This window comes from Manacus vitellinus, unplaced genomic scaffold (genome assembly GCF_001715985.3).
Source record: "Manacus vitellinus isolate BGI_N305 unplaced genomic scaffold, ASM171598v3 scaffold_5_pilon, whole genome shotgun sequence".
NCBI lineage: Eukaryota > Metazoa > Chordata > Aves > Passeriformes > Pipridae > Manacus > Manacus vitellinus.
The window spans coordinates 3,990,189-4,016,831 of NW_021940682.1; the positions used below are offsets into that span (position 1 = coordinate 3,990,189).

At 39.4% G+C, this 26,643-nt stretch overlaps 1 protein-coding gene across 10 annotated transcripts in view; it reads left to right on the forward strand.

The window, feature by feature from the left end:
• Window positions 1-26,643, forward strand: part of SOX5 (SRY-box transcription factor 5) — a 335,957-nt gene that overhangs the window by 253,969 nt on the left and 55,345 nt on the right. For all 10 annotated transcript variants that reach the window (XM_018080711.2, XM_018080707.2, XM_018080709.2 and 7 more), the window contains one exon: window positions 25,000-25,146. In XM_018080711.2, coding sequence (XP_017936200.1) covers window positions 25,000-25,146 — 147 coding nt within the window. The remainder of the gene's footprint in view (window positions 1-24,999; window positions 25,147-26,643) is intronic.

Genomic DNA, 26,643 nt, shown 5'->3' on the forward strand with positions numbered 1-26,643 from the left:
GTCAGTTTAGTTTTTCTTACTACTACAAAGCTATTCTCTTAGTTGTGTGGGAAGATTCATACCAAGGGCTGAATTAAAATGGAATTTAGCATGCGTACTCTGGACCATATTTTTGGAAGAATTTGGGCCACAAGCAGGCACTGACATAAGTGACTTGATTTTGAGAAGTAAACCTGTTTGGAGTTTGAGGGCTTTTCAGAGTTGTTCATCTTACTGTTATTTATGTGTTTGACTCATTTCAAATTTTCCTTTGGGAAACTTTGCTTCTAGATATCTTAAGGGTCACATAATCATCTGTGGTCTCCATGTTTGTTTTGCTTGAAGGAAATGTAAAGGGTAGAGATATTTAACAGGTATACAGTGACTGATCAGAAGGTAGACTGTTCCAATGGTCCTGTGAGTATTACATAAAACATCTGTGGCCCATGAAACAAAACTAAAGTGCGAGCACTGCCTCTTCAGTCAGGTACCCTTTTTTTTATTTACCAGCTTCCTTTTGGCTTCTCCACCATTGCAGAAAAGCTACATCTCTCTACTTGCCACTTCTCCTTATTTCTCTGAAGTACCTCCTTCACTTTTATTTGAAATGTTGCTGATGACAGAACCTCCCCTTGCTCTTAAAGAGATGGCATGATATTTTCATGCATTGATTGTCAAACACATTTAATTACTGGGGGTTTTTTGCATATCTCTTAACTGATTTCTTGTTATAATCTGTAGACATAATCAGTTTTGACCAGATTAAGTAGTTGGCCTTCCAGTGTTGCAACACCTCAAATGTGTGAAAGAAGGTCCTGAAAAAAACTGTATGAACACTGTAGTGATGCATCTGAATACTGAAAACTTTATTCTTTCTTTGTATTGGGGAATCAACTTGGTAGAGATGCAAAGACATTAATTATTTCTGATTGAGAAGAAAAGTCTGATGCCCCATTATTGTCTCTACAGAATGTACCCAAGAGGTGGCAATACTTTATCCATTATTCATTTACTCTGCAGTCTCCATTCATCTTTGGGATATTACTCTAACTTCTTTGCTTACAAGAAGGTAAATTGTTTCTTAGCAGTGGAAGGTTATTCTTTCTATTTGCTGGGTAGTATCTTCCTTTAAATGCCATCTAAGCTGGCTTTTCAACCGTGAGAGTTAGTATGCGTTCCCTGTTTGCTTTTTTACTTTACCTGTTCTCATTAATTGGACTCTGACTTAATTTGTGGGGAATGAATCATTAGTGCACGGTTTAATTACAATATTATAATACTCATGCAATCCACTTAAGCATAAAAAAAGCAGAATTAGTTTTTCACTGCGAGCCCACACATCTGGGAAAAAAAAAACAACTAAGTGCATGAAAAGTGACATTTCTCATTAGCATAACCAAAAGATGGCAGTTGTCCATCTACCATTAGCTCAGTGTATCACTATGCTGTTTCTGATGGCCATCGCAAATAGTGATAATAATAGGAGTAATAAAGCAACATAATACGTATATGTTTTTGTTAGATGCCCTTTGAAATAGTTTTTAAAATTGCTGCCTTATGCAGATTCTATATTCCCTGCTTCTGTCCACCACTTCTTTCTGGCTTTGTAAGGGAATGTGTTGGCCACTAGATATTCGCCACCTGTTCTGCAAATGGATAACCAAGATGGTCATTTTAGAAGAGATCAGTGAAGACCAAGGTGCTTCAACAAGAAAAATGTGGGGCCCAGTACTCTTCATGTAAATGAAGCTATGACCATATAAACACAGTAAAGATCTCTATGTGGGTGTGGGGTAAGTTGTCTGCAAAAAATTTGAACTTCAGAAGATTTCTTATTTTTTTATGAAGTCCTAGTGATGATTTTAAGGTATTCGTTAAACTGTGTATAACTAAGGTGTGAGGTGAGGGGCTATTGATTGCCAAAGGCTTTTTTGAGCAATCCCTATGTTTTTAAATGGAAAAAGTTCCTCTCAATTAGCTCAAAAGCAAGCCTTGCAACACCGGGATGCAACTAGTCCTCACTTTGTGGATACCTGCTGAGAGCTAGAGATTGTGATAGATTGTGTAAAAGCATGAACCACAGAACATACCAGCTCAAATAAATCTTGTTCATGGTGGGTAAATGGGCTTTGTAGTTGGTGTCTAAACAGCCCACACTTGCCTTTGATGTAATCTTATACAATGTCATGGGTAAACTCAATATATTCTATCAAAATAGATTTGAATGAAAAGCTTGATCACGTCATTTTTGCAGAATCCAATCAATTTACTAGAACCAGTCTTTACAGCGTACTACATATAAATGTTTTGTATTTTATTGAGGGCTGTGAGTGTCTGAGCATACGCACAGTGGACATTTACAGGCAGTAAATACACATGATAAAACAATATCATGGCTACTCTGAGGGTTGTCAGATTATAACTCCCTCCCCAGCCCTCCAGGGGAAAGAATTAGCAGTGGTAGCGTATTCATTTTATCTAGATTAACAGTCCCTTCTGCATAACTTTCAGATTCCATCCATATCTATGAAAAATGAAAAAAGACTGAAAAATGACCAGCCTATCTGCCTTCCAGTTTTAACTCAGGCCTGCTGTTTGCTAGCAGACCTCTGTCTGCATGAGTGAGTTTTCTTGTAGGTTAAAGAGACTGAATTCCCTCTTCCCCCTCCCTCCGACCCTGAGCCTGCAGGGCAGACAGACAGAAGCACACATATGATTAATACAGCACAGCTGCAGTAGTAACTCATTTGCATATGTATTAATAGAGGCAAAAACAACAATTCAATTACATACAGAGACATTCTGCATACTAAAGAACATATGCAAATAGCCTGGAAAAGGTGCAGCCAGCATTTTCTCCGACTTCCCTGAGCCCATATGGGCTAATATCAGAGCCTGGCTGTTTTCAAGAGTCCCCCTTAAGAAGAACCTGTTACAAGATGCTTATACAGCTATTACTCCTCCTCCCCCCATCCCCTGGGTTCCTATTGGCTTTTGACATTTGGACAATGGAAATAGCACATCTTTTCCATTTTATTTCCTATTTACCAGCCTTGAGCTTCATATTTTTGTATCTTTGTAAAAACCCCAGCTTGAGGAAACCAAATCCTTTGCCTCGTCTTCCATATGAACACATTTATCCTATTTTTCTTTCACCTCATCACTTGTGTTGTTTCCATTTTGCTTTTTCCTTCTCTGCCACAAGCTTTCTCTTATCTTCTTTACTCCTGTGAATTAGCAAAAGGTGACTGTTTCTGTGCCTTTTTCTTGTAGTGATCATAGCATAATTCACTGATTTTCTGCTAGGGAACTGTTAATACTTTTAATGGATCTAAAAGGTGTCTCAGAAGTTAACCTGTTGTGGATCTAAAAAGTGTTTCAGAGAGGTTAACCTGTTGTAGATAGACTGTTATGTCATGATACATTGGTCTTTGTCTCTACTAAGAAGGTTGTTCTCAAATGGAAAAGATGAAAAGCCACGAGTATTAAGTATTTCATGCTACAACTGATGCGGATCTTGATAACTGGTACAGAATCTGATTCCAGTAATAGAAACAGATGTGCTCTAAATCTCACAGGAATTTAATAGGCAGTAGTTTAGAGCATCTTTCAAAAGCAGGTTGAAACTATTCCAGCATTGGAACATAGGCTATAGGAACACTTACTTAAGCTATAAACAGTTCCTTTATCTGTAAGTTATTCCTTATGTTAGTTTGTGTTATAACTAAAACCCCCACATACGTACTCAGTATGATTTTCATACAGGTCATGCACACGCTGTGATATGCAACAAAATGGTAGACCATGACCCATACCCAGTACCCCGATTTCTGGAAAAGTGTGACATTTAACATTGGCCTTCATGGACTAGATAGATAGAGCTCTATTTCAACTTGAAAAGAGATAACAAATCACTAAAAACTTTTGGAAACCTGACAAAGCCATTAAGATGCCCAACTGTCTTGTTTGGGTGGCAACCCTCTGTGTTTCAAGCAGTTTGAGTTACTGGCCATTTGTTTGAAACGTCTCCGTGGTGTGAGCAGGGAAAAATAGGTCATGCAAGAAAGAGTGTGTAACTGTCTGGCAAGCGTGCTTGTGAGGTCAGGTCATCCTTAATTTCTTTTCTCTTGCAAAAATGTTACACTTCTTTCTTTTTGGGGTTAGCCTGACAGACAGAAGCAGATTACTCCTTGATTATTTATAAGGCATTAATTTTAGATGAATATTGCTGAAGTAACTGACATCATAAGTAGTTTTAGCAGCCAGCAGAAGAGCCTGTTTGCAGATTGGAATATGACAGTCTTCACTTGCACAACGTCCTGTCTAGGACAAAGTCTGAAGTGTATGAAATAAGACATGAGAAGTGGAGGCATATATATCAGCTAAGACTTTGTTTATACTTCTGTGCGATATAACCGGGACTTGGGATGGTTGGAGTGGTGGTGTCGATGTTGTGAGTTCAACCAGCTGCAAGACAAAAACAGTGTCAAAATAGCAGCAGAGGCAGCACCTGCCCACCAGTGTTTTAAATCAGGGTGGGCAAAAACCATCTGAGAATTGTATTATACTTCCCCAAAGTAACTTCTGTTGAAAAAGAAGTAGACAGCAACCTTTTTATATATACCTTGAGATAACCGAAATGATGCTTCCCTCCCTATACTAGAAACAGAGAAAACCTGTGAAGTATTTGTGTTTCACAGAACACGGTGTTTTATGATTTACATTTGTTTAGAATTAATTCTCCCTGGAAAGGTCTGTATGAAAAATCTGGTAACAAAACCAAAAAAAAAAAACCTTCCTTTTTTTTCCCCTACTTTGTGCCCTTTGCGCATTCCAGACACTGGGTTTTGAAAGAGTTGGCTTATGCTACTGGTTTTCCTATTATGTTGTTTGCTCTTTTCAGAGGGATGTTACTGAAAAGAAGATTATATAATCATGCAAATCAGATTGTATAATCCTGAGCAAACTGTCCGGCGGGGGGAGAGGATGGGAAACCACACCAAGTGGGGCTTGGCTGGCTGCTGGGGGACTTGCTATGAAACCATAAACTGAGGGGTTACGGACCTCCTGTAAAACATGAAAGCTGCAGTCAGACTAGTGATTTTTTCCGAATATTTTTGGAGTTCATTGTCTTCATGCTGAGCTCTGCCAATAGTGTATATTTACAGTGCCTCAGCAGAACGTCGTGACAGACAAACACACAGGAAAACTGCAAATCTCTGACATGCACACGCTTCAGTGCTTGAGGAACAATGCTACAAATAACAACAGCAAGAAACACTGACTTACACTAACTAACTACTTACTTACACACACTTACTTCTTTAGGTCCACATTAAATTACTGCATTGTATACATCCTAGAACTTAGCACAAGAAATTCTCCCTTGAGATCTTGCTAGCTCTGTTGTACTTGGGTCATATGACGTGAATTGCTGTTAGATGCAGTTTGGTATAATCTATGAATCTGTAAGCATTTTTATTTATGTCTTATTTCTTACTGCAGTCTTGTTTATGGCCATTCTTTTTTCTCCAAAGTTTAGGTCATTTCCAATTGGCAAGGCAGAATGGGATAGAAATAGCAAACAGAATAGTAAATATGGGGAGCGTATCACTGGCCTGTCATATAAATTGCACATGGCATGAACAGTGAAAGCCATTAAAAGTTCCTGTGCTCTTATTCTTAACCTGTCTTTCTTAAGTTTCTTAAGGATTATTAAGAATAATCCTTGCCAGGCTTATTTTTTGCCAGGATATTTGAGCACCTTTTATGAATGGAGGCTAATATTAGGCACAGTTTGAAACTACGAAATACCTATTTACTGTAGACTGTAGATGTAAACATTAGACAACAAGCCATTGAAGTCAGGATGCTTGTTCTGTTTGTTTTCTTTCCAAAGTCATCAATTGAACTTAGCTCAGTAGAGGATACCATCGTATCTGGAGATGTAACTTTCAGAGTGTTAATTATTCTGTTGTGCCTGGATAGCATAAGCCTGTTCCTGAGGTTAGGTCAGAGTGCAATAATTTCCTCAAAACTTAGGTTCAGTTTCCTGAAATTCCTTTTCTTCTTTCAGAGGTGCTTAATGTTTTTAGCTCCAGTGGATTTTGTAAGATCAATGTAAATAATAAAATTTGGAGGCAGCCCTACCTGTAGCTCTGAGGTCCCCAAGACTAGCTTTAAAATTTTGTAACCTGCATGAGCTCTGCTGGTCTCTAGAGTTTGAGTCTAATTCCTGGACTAGCTTCTAAGTATCCCTTTCTCTTTGCCTAACTGCCTTATTTGTTTGTAAATTTTACCAGTGGTCTGTTTCTGTTCCTCTCCATTCATTGTACAGGTACAAGTACTGCAGACTGCTGGATTTACATTCCTTAACCCCTTAGCTGTAGAGACTGGTCACATCACAGAGAACTTATCCAACTGGAAATATACTGCAGATTTGTGAAATCATCTATCTCAGAGACTGACAAACTCTGGAATTACAGAGAGCAAGGCTGTCAGGAAACCTTTGTGTGAATTGTCTTTCCCTAATTCACAAAAAATACAAATCAAACGGAAAAGCAGAGTACAAGAAAGAAAAACAATTTTAAAAGACAGTGTGTGGTTTTAAGCTGGGAGAAGCTTTGAAATCAGTGTCCTGTGATTATCAATATAATAGGAAAGCAGTAAAAAAGTTTCAAATGCTCTCATGGTAGCAGAAAGTCAGATTTTTAAAAGTGTTTTCCAACTATATCTGCACCTCCATGTCTTGCTGTTTAGAGTGATTACTCTTGCTATTTAAAAGCTGCATTACATCGGAGGCTTCTAGCTGTACTGCAAGCTGTACTTTGCTTTAGTAACCACAGCTGTGCCACATACTGCACCAGCAGTGGCTGACAGGGGCAATCTGTTTGTGGCATATTGAGGGAGTCAAATTGTCTCTGGGGACTGCTGTGGAATGGCTTTTTTTCAGTTTCTTCCTGTAGGTGCAGTGTCTGCTTCCCCCAAAGGGGCCTGGGGCTGCCAGTTTGTGTGCGAGGGAATGAGGTTAATCCCTCAGAGATGTGGGGTGCCGTGAGGGGTGGTACCCGTCCCCCTGCCTGATGTGCTCAGGGGCCCAAACAGCAGCATCCCTGCGTGCCTCCCTGTGGATGTTGTGTTGGGGAAGGCTGGCTGTCTTTCAGCACACCTGGGCAGCAAGGCCAGTGGCTCTCTGCCCCTCTGAAGGTTAAGTGTCCACTCTGCGGGTTACTCCTCTCTCCACACTGGAGTGCAAGTGTCATATCTGGCAACAAAACCTTTTCTTTTTCTTTTCCAAGCTCTTCTTTTCCCTTCCATGGCTCAAAACACTCTTTCCAAAATTCAACAGTGTGTTCTCCATTAATACGCCAAAACATTGCAGCTTGTGATAGTGTTATTAAAGTGTTTTTATGTCATTAAGGGAACCAAATGGATCTAGCTGAATTTGGCAAAACCACATGGCTGAAGTCCTAGTTTATCTCTGGTGTTGATTTTACCATTAAACTCTGAACTTCTGAAAATTACAGAATTCACAGTAGAAATGCTAATAGGTGTGCTACATTTTATAGTAGGTTAAACTGTCCTTAAATATCACTTACTTTCTCCGCAGTAGTTCTGCATTGGTATTTGTTCAATATTCCAGTGTTTATTTTACAGACTTGAGGCTTACTGGTGCTTAGGTTAAGAATCATAGAATGGCCTGGGTTGGAAGGGTCCTTGGACATCATCTCATTCCATCCCTCTGCCATGGGCAGGGACACCTTCCACTAGACCAGGCTGGCCTTGAACACTGCCAGGGATGGGGTGACAAGGCAACCACAGTTTCTCTGGGCAACCTGTTCCAGCGCCTCATCAGTGGAGAATTTCTTTCTAATGTCTAATCTAAACCTACTCTCCTTCAGTTTGAAACCATTCCACCTTGTCCTGTCACTCCAGGCTCTTGTAAATATTCTCTCCATTTTTCTTGTAGGGTCCCTTCAGGTACTGGTAAGGCCCACAATTCAGTCAACCTGAAGCCTTCTCTTTTCCAGGTTGAACAATGACAATTCTCTCAGCCTTTCCTCATAGGAGAGGTGCTCCATTCCTCTAATGTTCTTGGTGGCCTCCTCTGGACTCACTCCAACAGTTCCATGTCCTTCCTGTGTTGGGGACTCCAGAGCTGGATGCAGCACTCCAGGTGGGATCTCACCAGAGCAAAGGGGCAGAACCACTTCCCTCATACATGATGTGTTTATACTTTCCACTTAACTTGCTGTCCTGCTGTACCAGTAGTTGCCTTACAATATGGTTCCTTTTAGGACTATCCACCCTACTTGCCTATCAACCCTACTTACCCCATTCCCATTGTCATGGCAGCCTTGCTTCTTGCTGAATACTAGTCTGACATACTGGTGGCAAAAGTAATTTAGACAGTGTATATCAATGTGTGTTAGGGAAAGATTTTTAAAGAGCCCTGAAGGGATTTGGGAGCCCATCAATAATTAATTTCTTACGGTGGCTTTGAAAATAGGATATGCAACATTCACACTTAATCCTTCCTCCTTTCCACAGCTGTTTTATTTTTTCTGTGTTTTGTTGTATGGAAAGGAAGCAGTCATCAAAATTATATCAGAATGTTTGGTGGTGAGGTGGTGTTCATTTGGTAACTCAGTTTTCACTGGATGCAGTGAAAGACACGAGTATTCAGCATTTCCTACCTCTAGTCCAAGCTGACCAAACTCACATTTGTGTGGTAGCTTGTGTTTCAGTGTATCATGACTCCTTTCACTTTAAGTGGGGGGAAAAAAAAGAAAGAATGAGTATAATTTCCCAGCGTTTTGTGTTGTGTACTAGGATGTCATATCCCACATACTCATCCCTTAGAATTTTATTGTCACACAGGTGTGGGACTCCAGTCAAACTCAGTGCTGCCCCAAAACCAGTGTTGAGTACCCTCATTTTTATCCTACTGTGTGGTCATGGAAAGGTGGACCTGTATACATGACCTGAGCTCAGACAGAAGAAGGTAGAGAAGAAGAGATTCTGAAAGGAACCACGGCTTACTCAGTTAAAACTCAAAGTATTACACTTAGATTTAAGCATTTTCTCAAGTCTGGATGATTTTTTTTTTTTTTTGCATCAGTTCATTCGGATTACTTCATTTCACTTCACGTTAACTGCTGCTCTGAAGTAGGTCCTTAAGGGATCCAGGATAGGTGGGTGCTTGCACAGCAAAAGTTTCCTATCACACTGGGTGGCATTACAGGTTTGATTTCACTAAAAGGTATTGTTCCCCATTCAAGTGTAGAAAGAAATTACTACTAAAAACCGAGGAAATGTTAGATTTTAAAAAAAAGCTGATTTGTCACTTTGCTCATTGACTATGAACTGAATAGACTTCTAACCCTTAAAATACTTTCTCCCCCCTTTTCCTTTTTATTGCCTGGAATCTTAAGAGCTTTATCATTTGCAGTCATAAAATGAAAATATACACCAAACCCTCAAAGGGCAAGTATGAAATTAAATTATATTTGGGCAGCTGTAACCTTTTAAAACGATCAGATTCCAGTTAATGTATTTCTTCCTGTTCCGAGTGCTGCCATGGTGTTTGATGGTGGGAAGCAGTCCAAAGGGCATTGGGAGATAATAAATTCACTGGAAATTTCACCCCGAGGCGAGCCTCGATACACCAAGGCTTCCATTTAGCAGGACTGACCTAAAAATCTTGTCACATCCAAAGGTCACTTAGGTTGGGGTTGGTGTGTCCCATCTATCTTTCCCTGGTGCAAAGAATGACAGCTGAGCTCATAAACAGCCATTGGAATATGGAAGACAAGCAGGGGGGAGAGGGAAGAAGGATAATACCGCTGACAACTTCTTAGACTTCCTCTAGGCCAATGAGAAAAGATATCATCTTTAGGGTTGCTTGTTTCAGCTTCTGCAGAAGTGGCAATTCAAGTCAAAGAGGTTACAGTTAACTGTGGTGGTGTAAAACAAGGGATTCCCCACCTGTCTGCAAATGCCGAGTAATCCTACACGTTATACTGTCCCTGAACATATCCTACTTGCCACCAGTCTTGTTAGTCGAAGCAGTTTAGAGTTTTTACAATGCCTTAGTTTCAAGGAGGGTCAGAAGTCTAAAAGGCTGTCAGTGATGACACTGATAGGTGTCATCTGTAAGAACAGTGGTTCTAAGGGAAACAGTTTGGCACTAATTATAAACAATACTGGAAGGTAAGATATTTTCAGTCTCATGAGAAAAATCTGTGATGTACATCCTCTGGGATGTTGCTTATCCTAAGCTTATTAAAATCACTATAATACTCCCACACAGCAAATTGAAGCAAAAGGCCTTTCAGGATGACTGTTGTTCTTTCTTCTGCAATGGGAAGCTCTAGTAGATCCTTCCTGTGCTTGCACTTCATTAAATACTGGGGACAGGGCTCAGAGTTGCATAACAGAAGTGTATTTGAAGGACGAGGATCTAACTTACCATAATTGATCTTACTTAATTGGGGATGAGCCCTGCAGCATATGTCCGTTGTATCCTAACAGTGTGAATCTCCTTCTCAAAATTCCCTAGGAGGAGAATGAGAAAGGCTGGCTGCCAGTCACTGCTGGGATGCAGGCAAGAAAGATTCCTTCTTCTGCATCCTGCCTTGGTCGGAAAAAGAAACTGTAGTTGGTGTTCAGTGTCCTTCTGAAATGTGGTAACGCCCCACTGTTTGAAGAAAGATACCTTGTATGGTGTAAGCACTGGTCTGATCCTTTTTGAAACATTAAATTGAAGATAAAAATTAAAACTAAATCATTTATAAAATCAGTGTAACCTTGGACATGCGCAAAAAAATCCGAATGAAACACACATGTTCCATAATTTGCAAGATATTGAATAAGTTAGAAATCTAACTCCTTCTGGGAATTTGCTGACGTCTCTCCATGAATTTTACTAAATCAGATCCTTCTGAGGAGGATTGTAAGTTGTATGTTCCTTTACTTGTTAAAACTAAATGGAGTATAACTGTTATTTTCAGAAGTATTTCACACATTCTTACAAACATACTATATTTGAGGCAAACACAGTAAAGAAGGGCAAGATTGGCCAGCTGTCAGTGTTTGTCTTCATTTTCCTTGGGTTCACACTCTACTTTATGTTAACATGTATGTTCTCTACACAAATCCAAAGTAATTTGCAGTCAACTTTGGGGGAGTTATATGCCCTTTCCCACATGTTCTCTGCTGAAAATGTAGCTGTGTGCCTCACCAGTTGTATGGCTTTGAGGAAGACAAAGTCGCTTTCCATCTGACTTGTGTAACAAGAAAAAAAGGAAATGTGTGTTTTTCATGAGTTTCAGAGAGGAAAGATACATTTCTCCTTAAAAAATTCAGCTGCTGACACAAAATTTAAAAAATGGCAGAGACATGCTGAGCACAGACTAGCTAGTTTTTTCCTTGTTTGTGCTCAGGATGGTGGGATGAGAATCCTCTTTAGCCATGGATGCCTAACATGTATAATTTATCTGGCATAAAGTTGCAGGTTCCATTTTAGTTTTTATAAAGGGAGCTGAGGGTGATTAGCTCAAGACTGGTCAGGTGGATTCCCCACTTATTCTCAGTTTGTGTCACTTTTCTGCTGTGGTTCAGTTTCTATTTTCATTTGCCCACGCAAATCCCGTTAGTAAACAAGTAATGCTGGACCATAAAGTCAGAATGTTTCTGTCATTGCTGTTGGGACATGGAGCCTCAAGACCAACTGACTTTGTATTTCTGTAGCGGTTGGAATTTGGGAAAATCATGGAGTTGGAGGCAGTGCAGATGACTTTTTAAGTGCCAAGTATGTGTAGCTTCCCTGTGTCACTTGAGTTTTCTGTCCTTGGGAAGAGGAGATATCCCATTGTGCTGGTCTCAGTACATTGCTTCCCTACATTTTTATAGCCATGTTCATCCCATTTCATGCCAGATGACTTTGGAAAATTGTCAGCGGTCCTGAAATATGTTAATCTTGTTAAATACATGATGGAAATATAGATGGTGAGAATAAGGATTGCATTTAATGCCTGTGATATTGGCAAGTGTTTTTATGTTACTTTAGATGCTGCTTTTATTGTAGTGAATATGATCACTTTGACCAAAGGCCTGTATTATGCCATGGTGTTAACTGGAGAAGTTGAGAGATATTTTACAGTTGCTGACTTTGGCAAAAACAAGAAGTATCCCAGCGTAATGGAGGACTTTACTGTTTCTTGCATTATTCATGCTTCCCACGCTGGAGTCACAAACACTGGGTAATGTTAATATTTGTCACGGAAAAATTTAATTGGCGGAAATGTTTCATATATTAGCGATAGATGGGAGGACCCACTAGAGACCTTCCCTATTCTGGACTGTTATGGATTCCTTTAGCGCTATCCCTGATAGTGATAAAGGAAGGGACTGTATGGAGTGGATCATTGCTGTATGGAGGGGAGTGAGGAGGATCCCTGCTTGACATTCCCAGTCTTTCCTGGAACGGAGATATATTTACCAGTTGCTAACTGAAGAAGCAATGAGTACTGTTCACCCTCCCACTGCAGTGAACAGCCAGTCTTGGAGCAGCATAAAAAGGGTCAATCAAATAGGTCGTACATCATATGAGGAGGCAGATGTTAGAACATATTGTAATGGATTGCTGTGCGGTGTGTGAAGATGGCTTGTGGAGCACGGGGATGGGGGGAGAGGAGCAACCAGCAATGTTTTCTGTCATGGTCGCTGAAAATATCCAAATTTTTGAGGAAAACTTCTGAAGGCAGGAAATTAAAGCGTTAGCATGCCTGCTATGTTAGACTTGTGGGTAGAATGACGGAGGTAGAAAAGGAATAGAAGCATGAGTTCCTCTGTAATACTCCGTGTAATATGAATAAGTCTAGGTATTATCTGTGCTTTGCCAAAGTCAGTGTTAGCCTTGGAACGTGTGAGTATTTTACCTGAAAAAAAAAATTACTGAGCTTCAGACTATATTAAACACAGAACTGCTAAAATAGCTTCTATTTTAGCAGCGCCCCTAATTCACACCCACTCAAACACCTCCTCGCTCGTTAACCCCATCATCAGACCCAAGTAACTCAAGTGAAATGAGATGGCATTAGGAATGAGGTAATGAACAAAGATTTCTGGATAATGTTATTACTTCATGATAGCAGCTCTTGTTAGTGTGACTACGGTAAAAGCTTCTCGGTATTTCCATTGCAAACTCTTTGGTACTCCCACCCCTTCTGCTTTGCAGACGACTACTCAGCCAGAAGCAATTTAAAATTTGCTTTTACATCGATTTTGGCTCTTGTTTTGAATTGAAAAGAGTTTAGTGTTTTGGTACTGCTTTCTAAAACATAAAAATTGCTGGGGTTTTTCCTCTTAATCCAAATTTCCAGATGAACAGTTTAAAACATGGATTAGCTCTTTTTATAACCCAGTCACGTTATTAACAATTGAAAAATATCTCCTAAATATGCACAGTAATTTCTGTATTTCATGGTTTTGGACAAGCAGATCCATCTCTATGTTATAAAAAATTCCATAATTCCGTACTAAAAATTGGTGTGAAGTGGACAATTTTTGAAAAGCACTGTTATCACTCAGGAGTTTCATGTCTTTTTTTTTTTTTTTAATTTACTTAGTGCCTCAAAGAAAGTTGTGAAAATCAACTTTAATGTTGACATGGGTGGATCAGATGTACTGATGGATTATAGAGCTTGTTACTATTTAAATAGTGCTAATACAGTGCACATCATTGGCTGTGGAATGTGTGGCTATGTGGAATTCTTTATGAGATGAGTTAGAGGTTGCCGCCCTGTTGCCAGTGAAGGGCATCCTTCTCGCCTCAATGACAGGAATTTGGAGGGATGTACTTCTGCATTCACCCTGTCTAGTCTTAAGAGCAAAATGGTGAAGAGTTAAAGTAGAGAGGAGACACTTCCATAGGGTAACCCCAGGTAAGCTGGAAGAGTCTGGGACTTAACAGCTTGCATCAGGGTGGAAGTGGAGAAGGTTGCATTTCCCACGGTCAGATGGATGCTAAGAAGTGGAAAGCTCATTCTTGGTGTGGGAACATGAAGGGCTCCAGCAACTCTTTGTTACCCACATGGATTGGTGAAACTGGAAGCAGCCATCGTATTCCTCTTGCTGAGTATGGAGTTCCAGAGTTCATCCCGTAAGTTCGTCTCGTGCTTGGGTGATGCATAGCATGTGAGGGAACATGAAAGTTAAAGATGTAATTCCCTTTGACCTTCAGTCATGTTGTTGTGCCTACAGCTTCTTAAACCCCGAGTACAGCTTGTGCCAAAAGAGGAATGTTGGCTTGAGTTTCAGGTCAGATTTAGGGCTTTTCGTGATGTCCGACCATGCAGTATCATTGGACTTTAGTGTTGGAGGTTTCACTGTAGTGAGAGGCAGAGACTGAGGGATTTCAAATGTTTTCAGAGACCACTTTTGGGGGAACAAAGTCTCTAAGAATTAAGAACTAAACTTCTGTACGTGTCCTAATGAAATATGCAAAGTGTCACTCTTCCCATTACATCAGTGTAAGCATGGAAATAGTGAGATGAACCAGAAAACAGCTTCTTATGTTATTTCCTGAGAAGTTTGCCAAAGCTTCACAGAGGTTTCAGGCTTTCTGGAGTTTTATGGGCTCCATTGGAGGGGGAGTTTTACTGACCACACCCATTTTTATCATAAAATCAAAGAATAAAAAGATTGAACAGCTATTGAATTGTTTCTACTACTTCATTTTGTTAAAGGAGGACTTTTCTATAATTAATCAAACTCCAAAATAATGGAATTAATTGAGTGCTTTGCTACTCTCTCAACTCTTCTCAGCAATTTTGTTACTAAATAATGGCACTCCCCTCCACATACTCTAACATCTCCTCTTTGTAGGCTATCATCTCCTAACCTCAAGCATTCCAGTTTAACAAACTTGCATTTGTGTTTTTAAGCATCTAAGTTATCCAGTCTGTACAATGGGGCTAGTTTAAAGTTAGGCACTCCAATGAGTTTGAAGTGGGTAAGACTCACTGTTGAGAACATTAGGAGGAGTCTGACCAGAATGAAACTCAGCTAGTTTCTGGTTTGGAACACAAATTCATTCTAATTCAGTGAGGCTCAAAATATTCTGGTTCAAAGTTGGGGCAATTTCTATGTCTGTGGTTGGAATTACAGTTTCCTGCAGGTCTAGTAAGTTTGAGTGGCCTTTCTGCAAGCTTTGGCTTTAATAATACCTAGAAAACAAACACTGTTTTAGAATAGGGGGATTCCATGTGGGTTAAAGCTGAAGGAAAGGTACATGTGAGCTGGAGCTTTCCACAGTTCTTGTCATATATTCTGCTTTTATGGAAAGGGATCACAATGTGCTGCCGGGAAGGACAACTGGTGCCCTGTACTGATACCACGACTTCACAACAGGATCTCAAAGAATGAGGTAGGACTTGTTAGCTTTCTGGAGGACTTGGGGAATGAGCATGTAAGCCAATGAACATGAAGAATTATATGAGAGGTAGATGGATGTCATTGAACTTATTTGAAAACTTGCATTGCAGGACTGGCCTTCTCCCCCCAATTAATAACCTTGCTCTACTTTCTCTACTCCCAAAAATAAAATAACTGATGCACCTGAATAAAGATGCCATGTCACGTCCTATTAGTACTTCCTGCTAAGGAAAAAGGGAAGGAGAAAAAATGTCTTCAGAAGTATTCTAGGAATCAATTTGTTTCAATTTAACTCTCAGAATAAGTACGTATCCTTTTGCGGGTCAAATGCTCCATCCATCACTGATCCCTCCCTTTCAATATTCTTCTTCTATCCATACTTCCTCTCTGTGTGTTCTTTTCTGAGAGGCTTGGCACAAGGGAAGCAGCTCAAATGCTTCCCTTTAAGGTATAGACATATATATCTGAGGTATAGACATATATGTCTTTCCTCCCTACCCAAGCTGGAAGAGAGTAACCGTGGCTCTCTGAGCCTGTGAAAATGAACTGTGTTGAAAGTTGCTTATGATGGACTAAGAGTTTGTCACTCTCTCTCTCCTGTGCCTTTATCCAGACCCTTTGACCACATAATACAACTCAGTTCAAAGAGCAAATTAAAATTTTGAATGAGCTGATAGGATGTCACCGAGCTCTTGCATGCATCAGATAACCAAGGAACAATGTTAATTTATACCTCCAAGGACAACAGATACAATCATATGATTCTTTGGGTTCAGAAATATTCTGAAATAAAGACTAAAGCCTAGAAAAGTACAAAGACTATACAGTGTTAAAGTATAAAAACTATAAAGACTAGAAAGGATATGTTTCTCATTTCACTGTTTGATATCATAATTAACAAAGGAAGATATAATTATGGAGGAGCTTTGGAATATATACAGCAAAAAAAATCCAAGTGTAAATTTTTACATTTATTTCTTGTCCCTTCCTACAAACAAATTTGTCAACGTTGCACTGTTGCTTCTGGTAGGTGATTATCCTGTTTTTGCTACATTTAGGGAGGGACATCAGTATTTTGGGGCTCTCTTCTTGTCAAAACTTGTCACAAAAGAGTTTCTAGAGCAGGCTGAATGCTGTGGTCCACTCGTACTGCAAAATACCTATTTCACTACTTTATTCCCCAAGAAGAGGAGGGACAAGTCACTGAAGAATCTTAGAATCATCAAGATATAAGAACCTGATGCCATATCAGCATTCAAGTCAGCAAATCCATGTTCTTAAAATAAGAAACGCAGTTGACCTTAATCTTTCTACTACGAGCTCTGCACTCAACTTCAGGAGAAATAGAGTATTCAGATTTGAAGTAATTAATTCAGTATCAGTCCTAAAGCAGGCACAGAGTTTTCCTGACTTAATTCCCTGTTGAATACAACAACTTAAAATGCAAACAGAAAATCTATAAATAAAAACTGGAGAAAGAGTTGCTTAAGGAAATGTGTATAAAATAGTGAAATGCCTTAATTATAGCCCGGCAATCTGAAATATATAGAACCTTATTTACAGTAATTCTGCTGGCAGTGTTTGCTTGTTAACTACTCTAGTCACTTAATGGATAACAATGAATGATTATATACAGTACCAGTCAAGTAAAGCAATGCAGTATGAAATAAGTATTTTGTCAAATGGCCACTCATAGAATTTTGGTCTCTTAAATGAGAAATTATACTTACTGAAGTCAGGTGCTCTGAGCTAGTTGCCAAAAATCTGGATATGTATTAAAAAAAAAAGAAAACTCTTGGGAAATATACTTGTGGTAAACAAATAGGCAGTAGTGAGTTTTTTCCTACAAGAGTATGATGTCTGGGCCACTTTACTGACTTCAGGCTTCTAATTTGCAAAAGCTGTATTGGAGCAGTAGTCTCCATGTGGAACCTTCATACAAACACTTCATCTTCATTACAGAATAGTCAGCTCTATTCTGCATTACAGAATAGTCAGTGATAAAGGGAATGCAAATTATAAAACAAATGCCCCTTCTTAAGTTACACATCACTGTTGTTTGTTGGTGTTCTACATTACTACTGACCATCTTACTGTATAATCCTTAAAGAGTATGCTGTCAAAAGTATGTCCTTACATTAAAGAAATTCTTTTACCTTTTTTTCTAGCAGAAGAAGTTCCATTGGCATAAAAATAATTAATGGTAGCAAGAATACATTATAGTCTGGTGCTGCACAGCAAACTATAGGAATAAATTGTTGCCAGCTTATTTTTTTTTTAAATATTTTAAAATATGTAAAATATTAATTACTTTCCTTGAAGGGGACACTGTTCATCTGCAACATTTCATCCAACAAGCTTTTTCCAGAAGACATTATCAAATTTCCTCTCCAATATGCATTCCATATAGTCACTCTATTTCAATTACTGTCATATGGTGTGAACATGGTATGTATGAATATGTAGGCCACTTGGGCAGTTTTCCAGTTAAAATCTCTTCATTTGTAAAGAGCAGGCAATCTTAAACATGCAGTTTGCAACGATATTTTATCACAGAAACTAACAGATCTTATTAGCTTGTGATAGGAAGTGTCTATTGATAAGTTCCTACAGTTACATCCTGTAGAAGGATTGTCTTCTTGTTAAGGCATGGGACAAAGGAGCCATGAGGTCTAGGCTCTAATCAGGAGTTTCCTACAGTCTTCCTGTGTCACCAGGAGCAGTCAGGTGATGTCATGGGTGCTGGTTCTCACCTTGGTAATATTTGAATAGCATTTATCCACTGGCAAAATTAAAGGCTGCTTTTCAAGGAAAACTGAATTGCTTAACATTTGAGAATGTTGAGGTTAGTGTCTTTCCCATAGAAGCTACTATAAATACAAATATAGTTGTGCTTTAGCTAAAATGTTTGTCCTATCCATCAAAATTACATCAGTTTCTAAGAAAACTCAAAGAGCTGCCATAAACTGTACCTTCATATTTCACTTTATCCGCTGTTACTGTTCTACGAGCAAAGCAGTCATTGTTTTTAATGTACTGCAGTAGAAGTCTTTATTGCTTCAGATGCAAACTTAAAGCTCATTCAGGTTTCCAGTGACCTGGACTCCAGCCTTTTTTCTGGATGCCAGGGATCCCCAGTTGGTCATACCATGGAAGTTCCAAATAAGAGAAGAACTAGTGCATTCATCCTGGCACGGGCAAAGCGGTCCTGTTGACTACAGTGAGATTATTCTCAGGAATAAGGGTTGCAGGCCTGGAATCCTAGAGATCAGCTACCAGAATCATATTTTATGGAGACTTGTGGTTACTGATTCTAAAAGTGATGTTTTTTCTAATATGAGAGAGATGGTGGTTACAAGGCTGTGCTTGTAACTTGCTTGCAAGAAGTGTATGAATGAAGCCTTGTTCTGTTTGTGAATGCTTCACAGTTTTTCTAATGAGAACTTGTTTTCCTACATGTTTCCTTCTAAGTCTCAGGTTTTTTAAGGCTAGAGGGACTATTAGATTGTCTAGTCTGACAAAACAAGATGTAAAATATTATTGGGCATAATAAACTCCTTGTTTAAAGTTCATCTTCCTAAAACACATCTGATCTTGACTGAAACATCAAGTGGAAATTTCTCTAGGCAGTTCCTCCAAGTGTTACCAATGCTCTCCGAATAAAAGCAGTATATTACTTACCTATTAACTTTCCAGGTCTTAACTTTCAAATATTTATTACTGTTCCTTGATACATGATTTACTTACCTGTCTTCCTCCCTTAGGCTAAATACAGAGCATAGCGAGGATGGGAGTTTTCAAAGGAAGTTAGCTGGTTTCTGTGGCCATGGGAAAGAACAGTGTAGCTTTTCAACATTTAGTGTATCTTCTCTAGTCTCTGCATGGTCCACAATTTTGAGATGAATTCATCCAGCTTGCTATTTTTTGCTTGGTGAATAAAGGAAACACTGGTTCAGGCAAGGTCCTCTACCAGAGAGTCTCTCTGCATCTTGGCACTGGCAACCAGGGCAATTTCTAGTAGGAACTGGGTGTGATAAAGGCAAATGGTAGGTAGAACAGTAATAATTCTCCAACTCTGTTAAGAATTGTAAAGAACAAAACAAAATAAAATAAAACCAGAAATAAACCAAAATACTGTCAGTACATCTCAGGATCTTAACCTCTATTGTTATTATCTGAAATTATCCCAAAGTGAAAGCTAGCAATTTCACCTTGCAATGGGTTCTTTGGGCAAGGTTTTAAAGGAGGTTATTGACTTTGTGTTCAAATATTATCTTTTTTTTCTTTCTGAAAATCTCCCAGTTGATGCAAACAAATGGCACCTTAAAGCCTTTGCTGAAGTTTAAATGTACAAATTAGCATGTCCCTTTGAAATGTTTGACTAACAATCTTTGAAGGAAACTCAGACAAAGAAAAGATGAAAATCTGGCATTTGTTCCTTTCAAGTATGTAATGAGAAGCTAAATGAAGAACTTTTTTCATAGAATATCTAGAAGGCATTGCTACCAATCACTAATGAGTGCAGTTTTAATTCTAATTTCTGTAGTTAAGTTTTTATCTATGTTACCAGTATCTTTTAAAAACTATCTTACAGTAGGATATACATAAAATACTTGTTTAAAACGAATTCCTTTTTCTTCCTAATTCCTCATGTCCTTTTTTTTCAATTAAAAAAACACCTGAACAGATCCAAAATTAATTCTTTCTGCAGTCAAACACTTCTCATGCCTTATATAAGCATAAATTTTAAGGTAAAGAAAATTAAATTCATGTATTCCGAGTGAGAGAATCTCATTTTATACCATATTCCCCTCCAGATTATGCAAAAAACAAAGAACAGGGCCATTCATGTGTATATTTTTAATGATGGTTCTCAGAATGACAAAGAAATTGAAGTGTTGGATCAGTCAACAGTTCAGACACTCAGGCACAGTGGTTTGTAAATTCATCGCTGTGGTATCTTCACTGAAAAGCTAGTTTATATCAGAAACAAATTTATTGCAGTAACTGATTCGGTTTCCAGAGCCACCTGTCTCTATCTCTCTGTGATTTTTTTAATAACAGCTCTTAATCTCTACTGTTCACTAATAAAAATATTTTAATAAGAGATAATACTGTAATGCAAATGCCTATAGATGCTTGAATCAACTATCTCTGCCTATGTAATTGCTAGCACTTTGTTCAACCCTTTTTAAAATTGCTATTAAATCTCATTCTCATTTTCTGTATTAATAGAACAAGAATTCATTTTTAGTGTACCCTCCAAGCATTAATGAGCATTGTTAACATGTAACAACAATGCCCAAGGGGAAAGTTTTCAAAGCTGGCCTAACCTTAAGGCTTTGCTATTGATGTACTACAGAGTCATCAAGCCAAGAGCTCTTAGAGCTAGTCCATTTTGAGAGTTCAGCTGAATATTTCTGCTTAATATATTGGAAGAATTATAAATGGTTTGGGTGGTGACCTAGGGAGAAGGGGGATTTTTTGTTTAATAGCTTAAGAACAGAGGGGCAACATTAAAAAATTAATGATACCTCCTGCTCATTTTAAAGTGTATCACATTGTGCTTTTGTTCTGATGATTTTTCTTCCATACAGATTTTCATAAGAGGTTAATGAGAAAACATTAACAAGGCATGCAATATTGCACATGGGCAGGGGAGCTGAAACATAGTCATTTAGTTATAAACAAACAATAGATGTTACTTTTTAATTGCTTTTTCAGAAGCCCAATTCTACCTTCCTGAAGAAGTATTATCTATCTTATTAAATTCAGGATATTATCCTTATTTATTATGTATAGCAAAAATGAACCTGCCTAAAGCAGTAGTGCTTCACTGATTCCAACTGAATGCCTTGGTCACAAAAAAACCCTATAGATTAAAAGTCCTATATGAGTTGTAGTGGAGCAAAATGACCTCCTGGAGTGCTAGAATTTGACATTGAGTCTTTAGGTTAGCTAAAGGTAGCAGAAATGGCTTCAGGGGTCTCTGGGGTAAAAGAAGAGGCTCAAGAACAGGGTATTACAGCAGTGATACAGAATAACATCATTTTCATTGCACTTTTTGAGATCTTGGTTTCATTACTGTGAAGGGTATAAAGGTACATTTCAGGTAATGGTTGAATGTTTCAAGAGAGATCTATTCATACACTGTTCCAAAATCTGAAACTCTAGTGGAGAAGCAGGGGTAGAAATGTTCTTTTGTTTGAATTCAGTTTGTCTATGAAATGAATATATAAATTGTTGTCATTTAGCTGTCTTGTTTTGCAGCACTTGGTCACACCATTGCCCTTTCCTTGGGTATAAGCTAAAGGTCATCATGTCCTAAAACAACTAAATATGAACAGACAAGTTCAATAATGTTGAAGCTCAAAATTATTGACAGTCCAAGAAATGTGCTGCATGTTGTATATTTCTCTCCAGTTTTTAAATTCAGGGAATATAGGGGCAAACTTACTGATTAAATAGGATTCAGACCCTTGCAATTTCATAACCTCATGTTTTTCAGTTTAAAACCAGGCCTTATACTGCTTTTTCTGTAGAATTATTGGTCTCTGTTGCAGGAAGGGACTTTCAAGAGGGCACTCTAACAAGGGACCTCTTATAAAATTTTATTTAATGTTTGTTTTTAATTCTCAAAATAAATTAAATAGAGTTGCGGTGTTGAATCTGATAACAGGAGGACAGAAGTTTTTACAAAGCATGAATGAAGGCTTTATAGATTTTCTTCCACCCCTCCTTCCATGTTACTCCACACTGTACTGTGTGTTTCATTCTCTTCAGGTATGTCTGTCCCTCAACTGAGAAAACGGCATGCATTTGACATTCCATATATTCCATTTATCACCTGAAAATATGGCTTTCTCCTGGGCTGTTGCATAGGGAAATTCATTCCCAGTGCTTATTTAGTCATTTTCTGCTTTCCATGCATTGTGAGAAAGATGGTTGATGACAGTACTGTAGGGAGGAACCACGGCTTCCAACACATTTCTCAGGGAGCACTAAGGTGTAAGATGTGCAGATTCTTGGACACCTTGTTGTGCATCTATTTCATATAGTTTAGTTCTCCTGATTCTGTCTTTGGACCTCAACAGAAGGTTGAGAGGTATCTTTTCAAGGTATAGATTCATTTTGAAAAGTCTTCCCCAAAATTTCTCTCAGAAATTTCTGGAAAGCTCAGTCTTCAGAAAGCCAGTCCCTGTGTGGTCTGTCAGTGCTCTCCAGTTGGTTCAGGACTGCTGAGTGTCCAAACTATGTTATTTTTACCTTTACATGTGGCCTAGACACGCTATCTGATATCTAATATATAGATTAGCAGCAAGCTTGAACCTTTCCTTTCTAATGGCTGTTTGACTTTCTTTTGTCTTTTTCCTGTAGTTGCCTCGATTTGTTTTGTCATTTTTTCAATGGGGAGCAAAAGAAAAGGAAAAGCTTTCTCTAGACCTGCTCTGTCTAGAGTCTGGTTATGTTTGAGTTGTTCCTGAGTCATGTATCCTCTTTCTTATACAACCATTGCCCTTCTGATGTATTAATTCATACATAATTCTGGCTTGGTTTTCCTTGAACTCCCTGCTGTAGTTCTTCTCTGGTTCACACAGACACTTGTTCCATTCTCCCTGCTGGATTTAGTCTTTAAAAAGAATGAATAGATATGAGCTTCAACTGATAAATACATGCATTTGAATCTGTGAGTGATTTGTGGCTGGATTGTTTTTGATGACATTTATCTGTAGCTGATTTGCATCTATTTGGCTCAGACTCACTGGGAGTAACATATAGAATAAATTAATAAATAAATTTGAGGAAAAGGAAAGGAGAGAATGGATGAATGAATGGATGATAAGGAAAGAGAGGGAGACTAAACAGAATGGGATGGATAAATGGTGATTAAGAAGAATAATAAGGAACAAGCAGTGATCAAAGTAGGGAAAAGAAATAAAAAATATTCAAAACTGAAAAGAATAGAAAGTGTGAAAATTATAGAAAGCGTGAAAAAGAAATAAGTAAGAACTTGGTGTCTGATTACACAAAAGTAGCAATGGGCTACTTTTAATTGTGTGAATTATGTACACCAGAAAAGGGAAAAGTTTGTATGGGGAACCACAAAACAATGTCCGGGGTTGTCCAAGATTCACAGCAGTAAGTCTTGCCCATTTGATCAAGTTAAGTGTTTGCTATGGGGCTTATATACACTGAACTCACTGTAGCAATGTCTCTGTATCTTTTGCATGGCTCCGTGTGGATTTCTCCTGTAATGAATCCTCATTTTCCTCTTTCAGACTTGCTGGTTTGGGTTAGCATTTCTTTGTGCCCTCCAATCTGACCTCTGTTCTTTTATCAGCATATAAAATTAACTGAGAAATAACAGCAAAACAGCTAAGCACTACTAAAAAGACTTCTTAGACTTAGTCACATTGAAGCCCCCTTGTTTTTTCACATCCAGTTCAATATTCCTGCATGTTGTCCCTCGTCACTGTCATCTCAGAAGCTCTGTTAGCACCTGCAGACAGAGAGTACCTTCATTCAGTGTTACACATCACACATGCACTGCACAGCACTAACCATACATAGTGTGAGTCTTTGAAACTGATACTGTGGTTGAGGAAGGAGAGCCTTTGTTACTGCACTGCCTGCTCTCTTGGGCACCTGACTTTGGAATTCCTCACTGTTCACAAAGCAGCAACAATTGCTGCTTCTCCTGCCCACATGTTTATTTTTTCTGTGTTTTATTTGGAGGTCAAGGGAGCTCCCAGGCACTGCTTTCTCACTGCTTTTGACCTCTGTCCAATAAACTCTTACTGTAGTGCTAAACTTTAAACAGATGACTGTGATTATAAGTATTCACATGTTAATAATGAAATATGTGTTTAAAGTGCCTTACTGCTTTAGTTTTGAAGAGAAAAACATTTCCATGGTGTGTCTGCTTTGCATCTATCCCAGAAAGGGTTCTTAGACTTAATTGGAGTTCCTAACAGCTAATGGACAGTACTTTACCATCAGTATGCATATATTTATATTGACTCTAGTGGTTCCCCAGAACCCAACTGAGAGTGGACTCTCACAGTGAGTACTAAAAATTTTGGCATTCCCCGTTCCAAACACCTTACAGCCTGTGCAAAGAGGGCAAGCATAGCAAGTAAAATAAAGAAACATGAACAGAGACCATCATGTGAGTTTCACAGGGCTTGGTGCATTGTATTGCACCAATACAGTTGGTATTGGCAGAAATGATTTTATGCCTAAGTCATCTCAGGAAAGGAAAGATTGCCCAGTAGCTCAGGCAAACCATGAAGATTAGCTTTTGTTCCTTGTTTTGAATCCCTGGACACACAGGGATGCTGGGACATTTCTCATGGTGACGTCTCTCATTCATCCTCTGAGGAATGAGTCACAGAAGTTGAGATGACAATTCTTGTCTTGAAATATACGTGTTAAATAAAAAATACCCATCAGAAGAAAAATACATCCTCTGCAGTAGGAGAAGTTTTGGAAAGATTATTTATTTATTGATGATGTCACTCATCTCTTCCCCCCTCACCTCAATTTTTTTTCTTTTTGTTTCGTTTTGTTTTGTTTCTACAGCAGTTGTATGCTGCCCAACTTGCTGCGATGCAAGTGTCTCCAGGAGGCAAGATACCTGGCATACCCCAGGGTAACCTTGGTGCTGCCGTATCCCCTACCAGCATCCACACAGACAAGAGCACAAACAGCCCTCCACCCAAAAGCAAGGTACTGTACCAGGCCTGGCAGCACTGCCTTTCTGACAATGTGGGGACTTGCATGTAGTTTTTTTCTGAAGGGTGACTGTGAGGCTCTCAGTTGCAGCAGCTTTGTTCTCAGGATGGCTCCCTGAAAAGGGAGCGTATTCGTAGTGCCATTTTTCCAGTGGGAAGGCCCCAGTGCAGTAATACCAAACGACCATTCATACACAGTGTCAGTAGCAGACCACCTCAGCTGAGATCCTGTGGGTTCCCTTGCTGTGTCCTCGCTATCACAGTTCTGTTTCTTCCATCTTCAGTAACAGGTGGCACTTCAGCCTCCTATTCCAGCACACAACTGTTGTTTCCTCTCAACGTGGAGTCTGGTTAGCAGTGTGTCAGCAAGAGATGAAAGGTTTTGGGGCACCTCATCTGTGGCCAGATTCTGTCCTGGAGTAGAGCTGGAGTTTGTGGAGGAACGAGTACAGGCTAGGGGGTGATATGCTGGAGATCAGTGCCACAGAAAGGGACCTGGGGGTCCTGGTTGATGACATATTCAGTATGAGTCAGCAGTGCCCTGGCGGTCAGGAGGGCCAACTGTGTCCTGGGGGCTTCAGGCACAGCATTGCCAGCCAGTCGAGGGAGGGGATTGCCCCACTCTGCTCTGCACTGAGGTGGCCTCACCTTAAATATTGTGTGCAGTTTTGGGTGCCACAATATAAGAAAGATATAAAGCTCTTAGAGAGTGTCCAAAGGAGGTCAACAAAGATGGTGAAGGGCCCTGAGGGGAAGTGTGTGAATAGGGACTGAGGTTGGTTGGTCTGTTCAGCCTGAAGAAGAGGAGACTGAGGGAAGACCTCACTGCAGTTACAGGTTCCTCATGAGAGGAAGAGGAGGTGCAGGCACTGATCTCTTCTATGTGGTGACCAGTGACAGGACCTGAGGAAGTGGCCTGAAGTTGTGTGAGGGGAGGTTTAGGTTGGATATTAGAAAAAAGTTCTTCACCCACAGAGTGGGTTGGGCACTGGAACAGGCTCCCCTGGGCAGTGGTCACAGCACCAAGGCTAACAGAGCTCAAGAAGCGTTTGGATGATACTCTCAGGCACATGGTGTGACTCTTGGGGAAGGTCCTGTGCAGGGCTAAAAGTTAGACTCGATGATCCTTTTGGGTTCCTTCCAACTCAGCATATTCTTTGATTCTGTGAAGTCTCCAAAGCAGTGTCTGTCGTGTCATAGAACAGAGCTGAAATCTGTCCACTGAGTGATGGGCTCTGATGAATAATCTTGGTCATAGCTGGGCAGTTCAGTCCATACTCAGTTAAGAGGTCAAGCTAACAGCTGGGAGTCACACCTGTATAATGCCCTCAGTGTGTGTCTAGCTATACCGAGGCAAAAGGCACAGAATAAGTGCAGTCGAAGAAGGTGAGCTCACTGTGTGCCACAGCTGAGCAAAATTAACAGATCAGCATTGAATGGCACATCTTAGGTGTTGCAAAACAACTAGGCAGAATTTAGCTGAGGAGTGCTG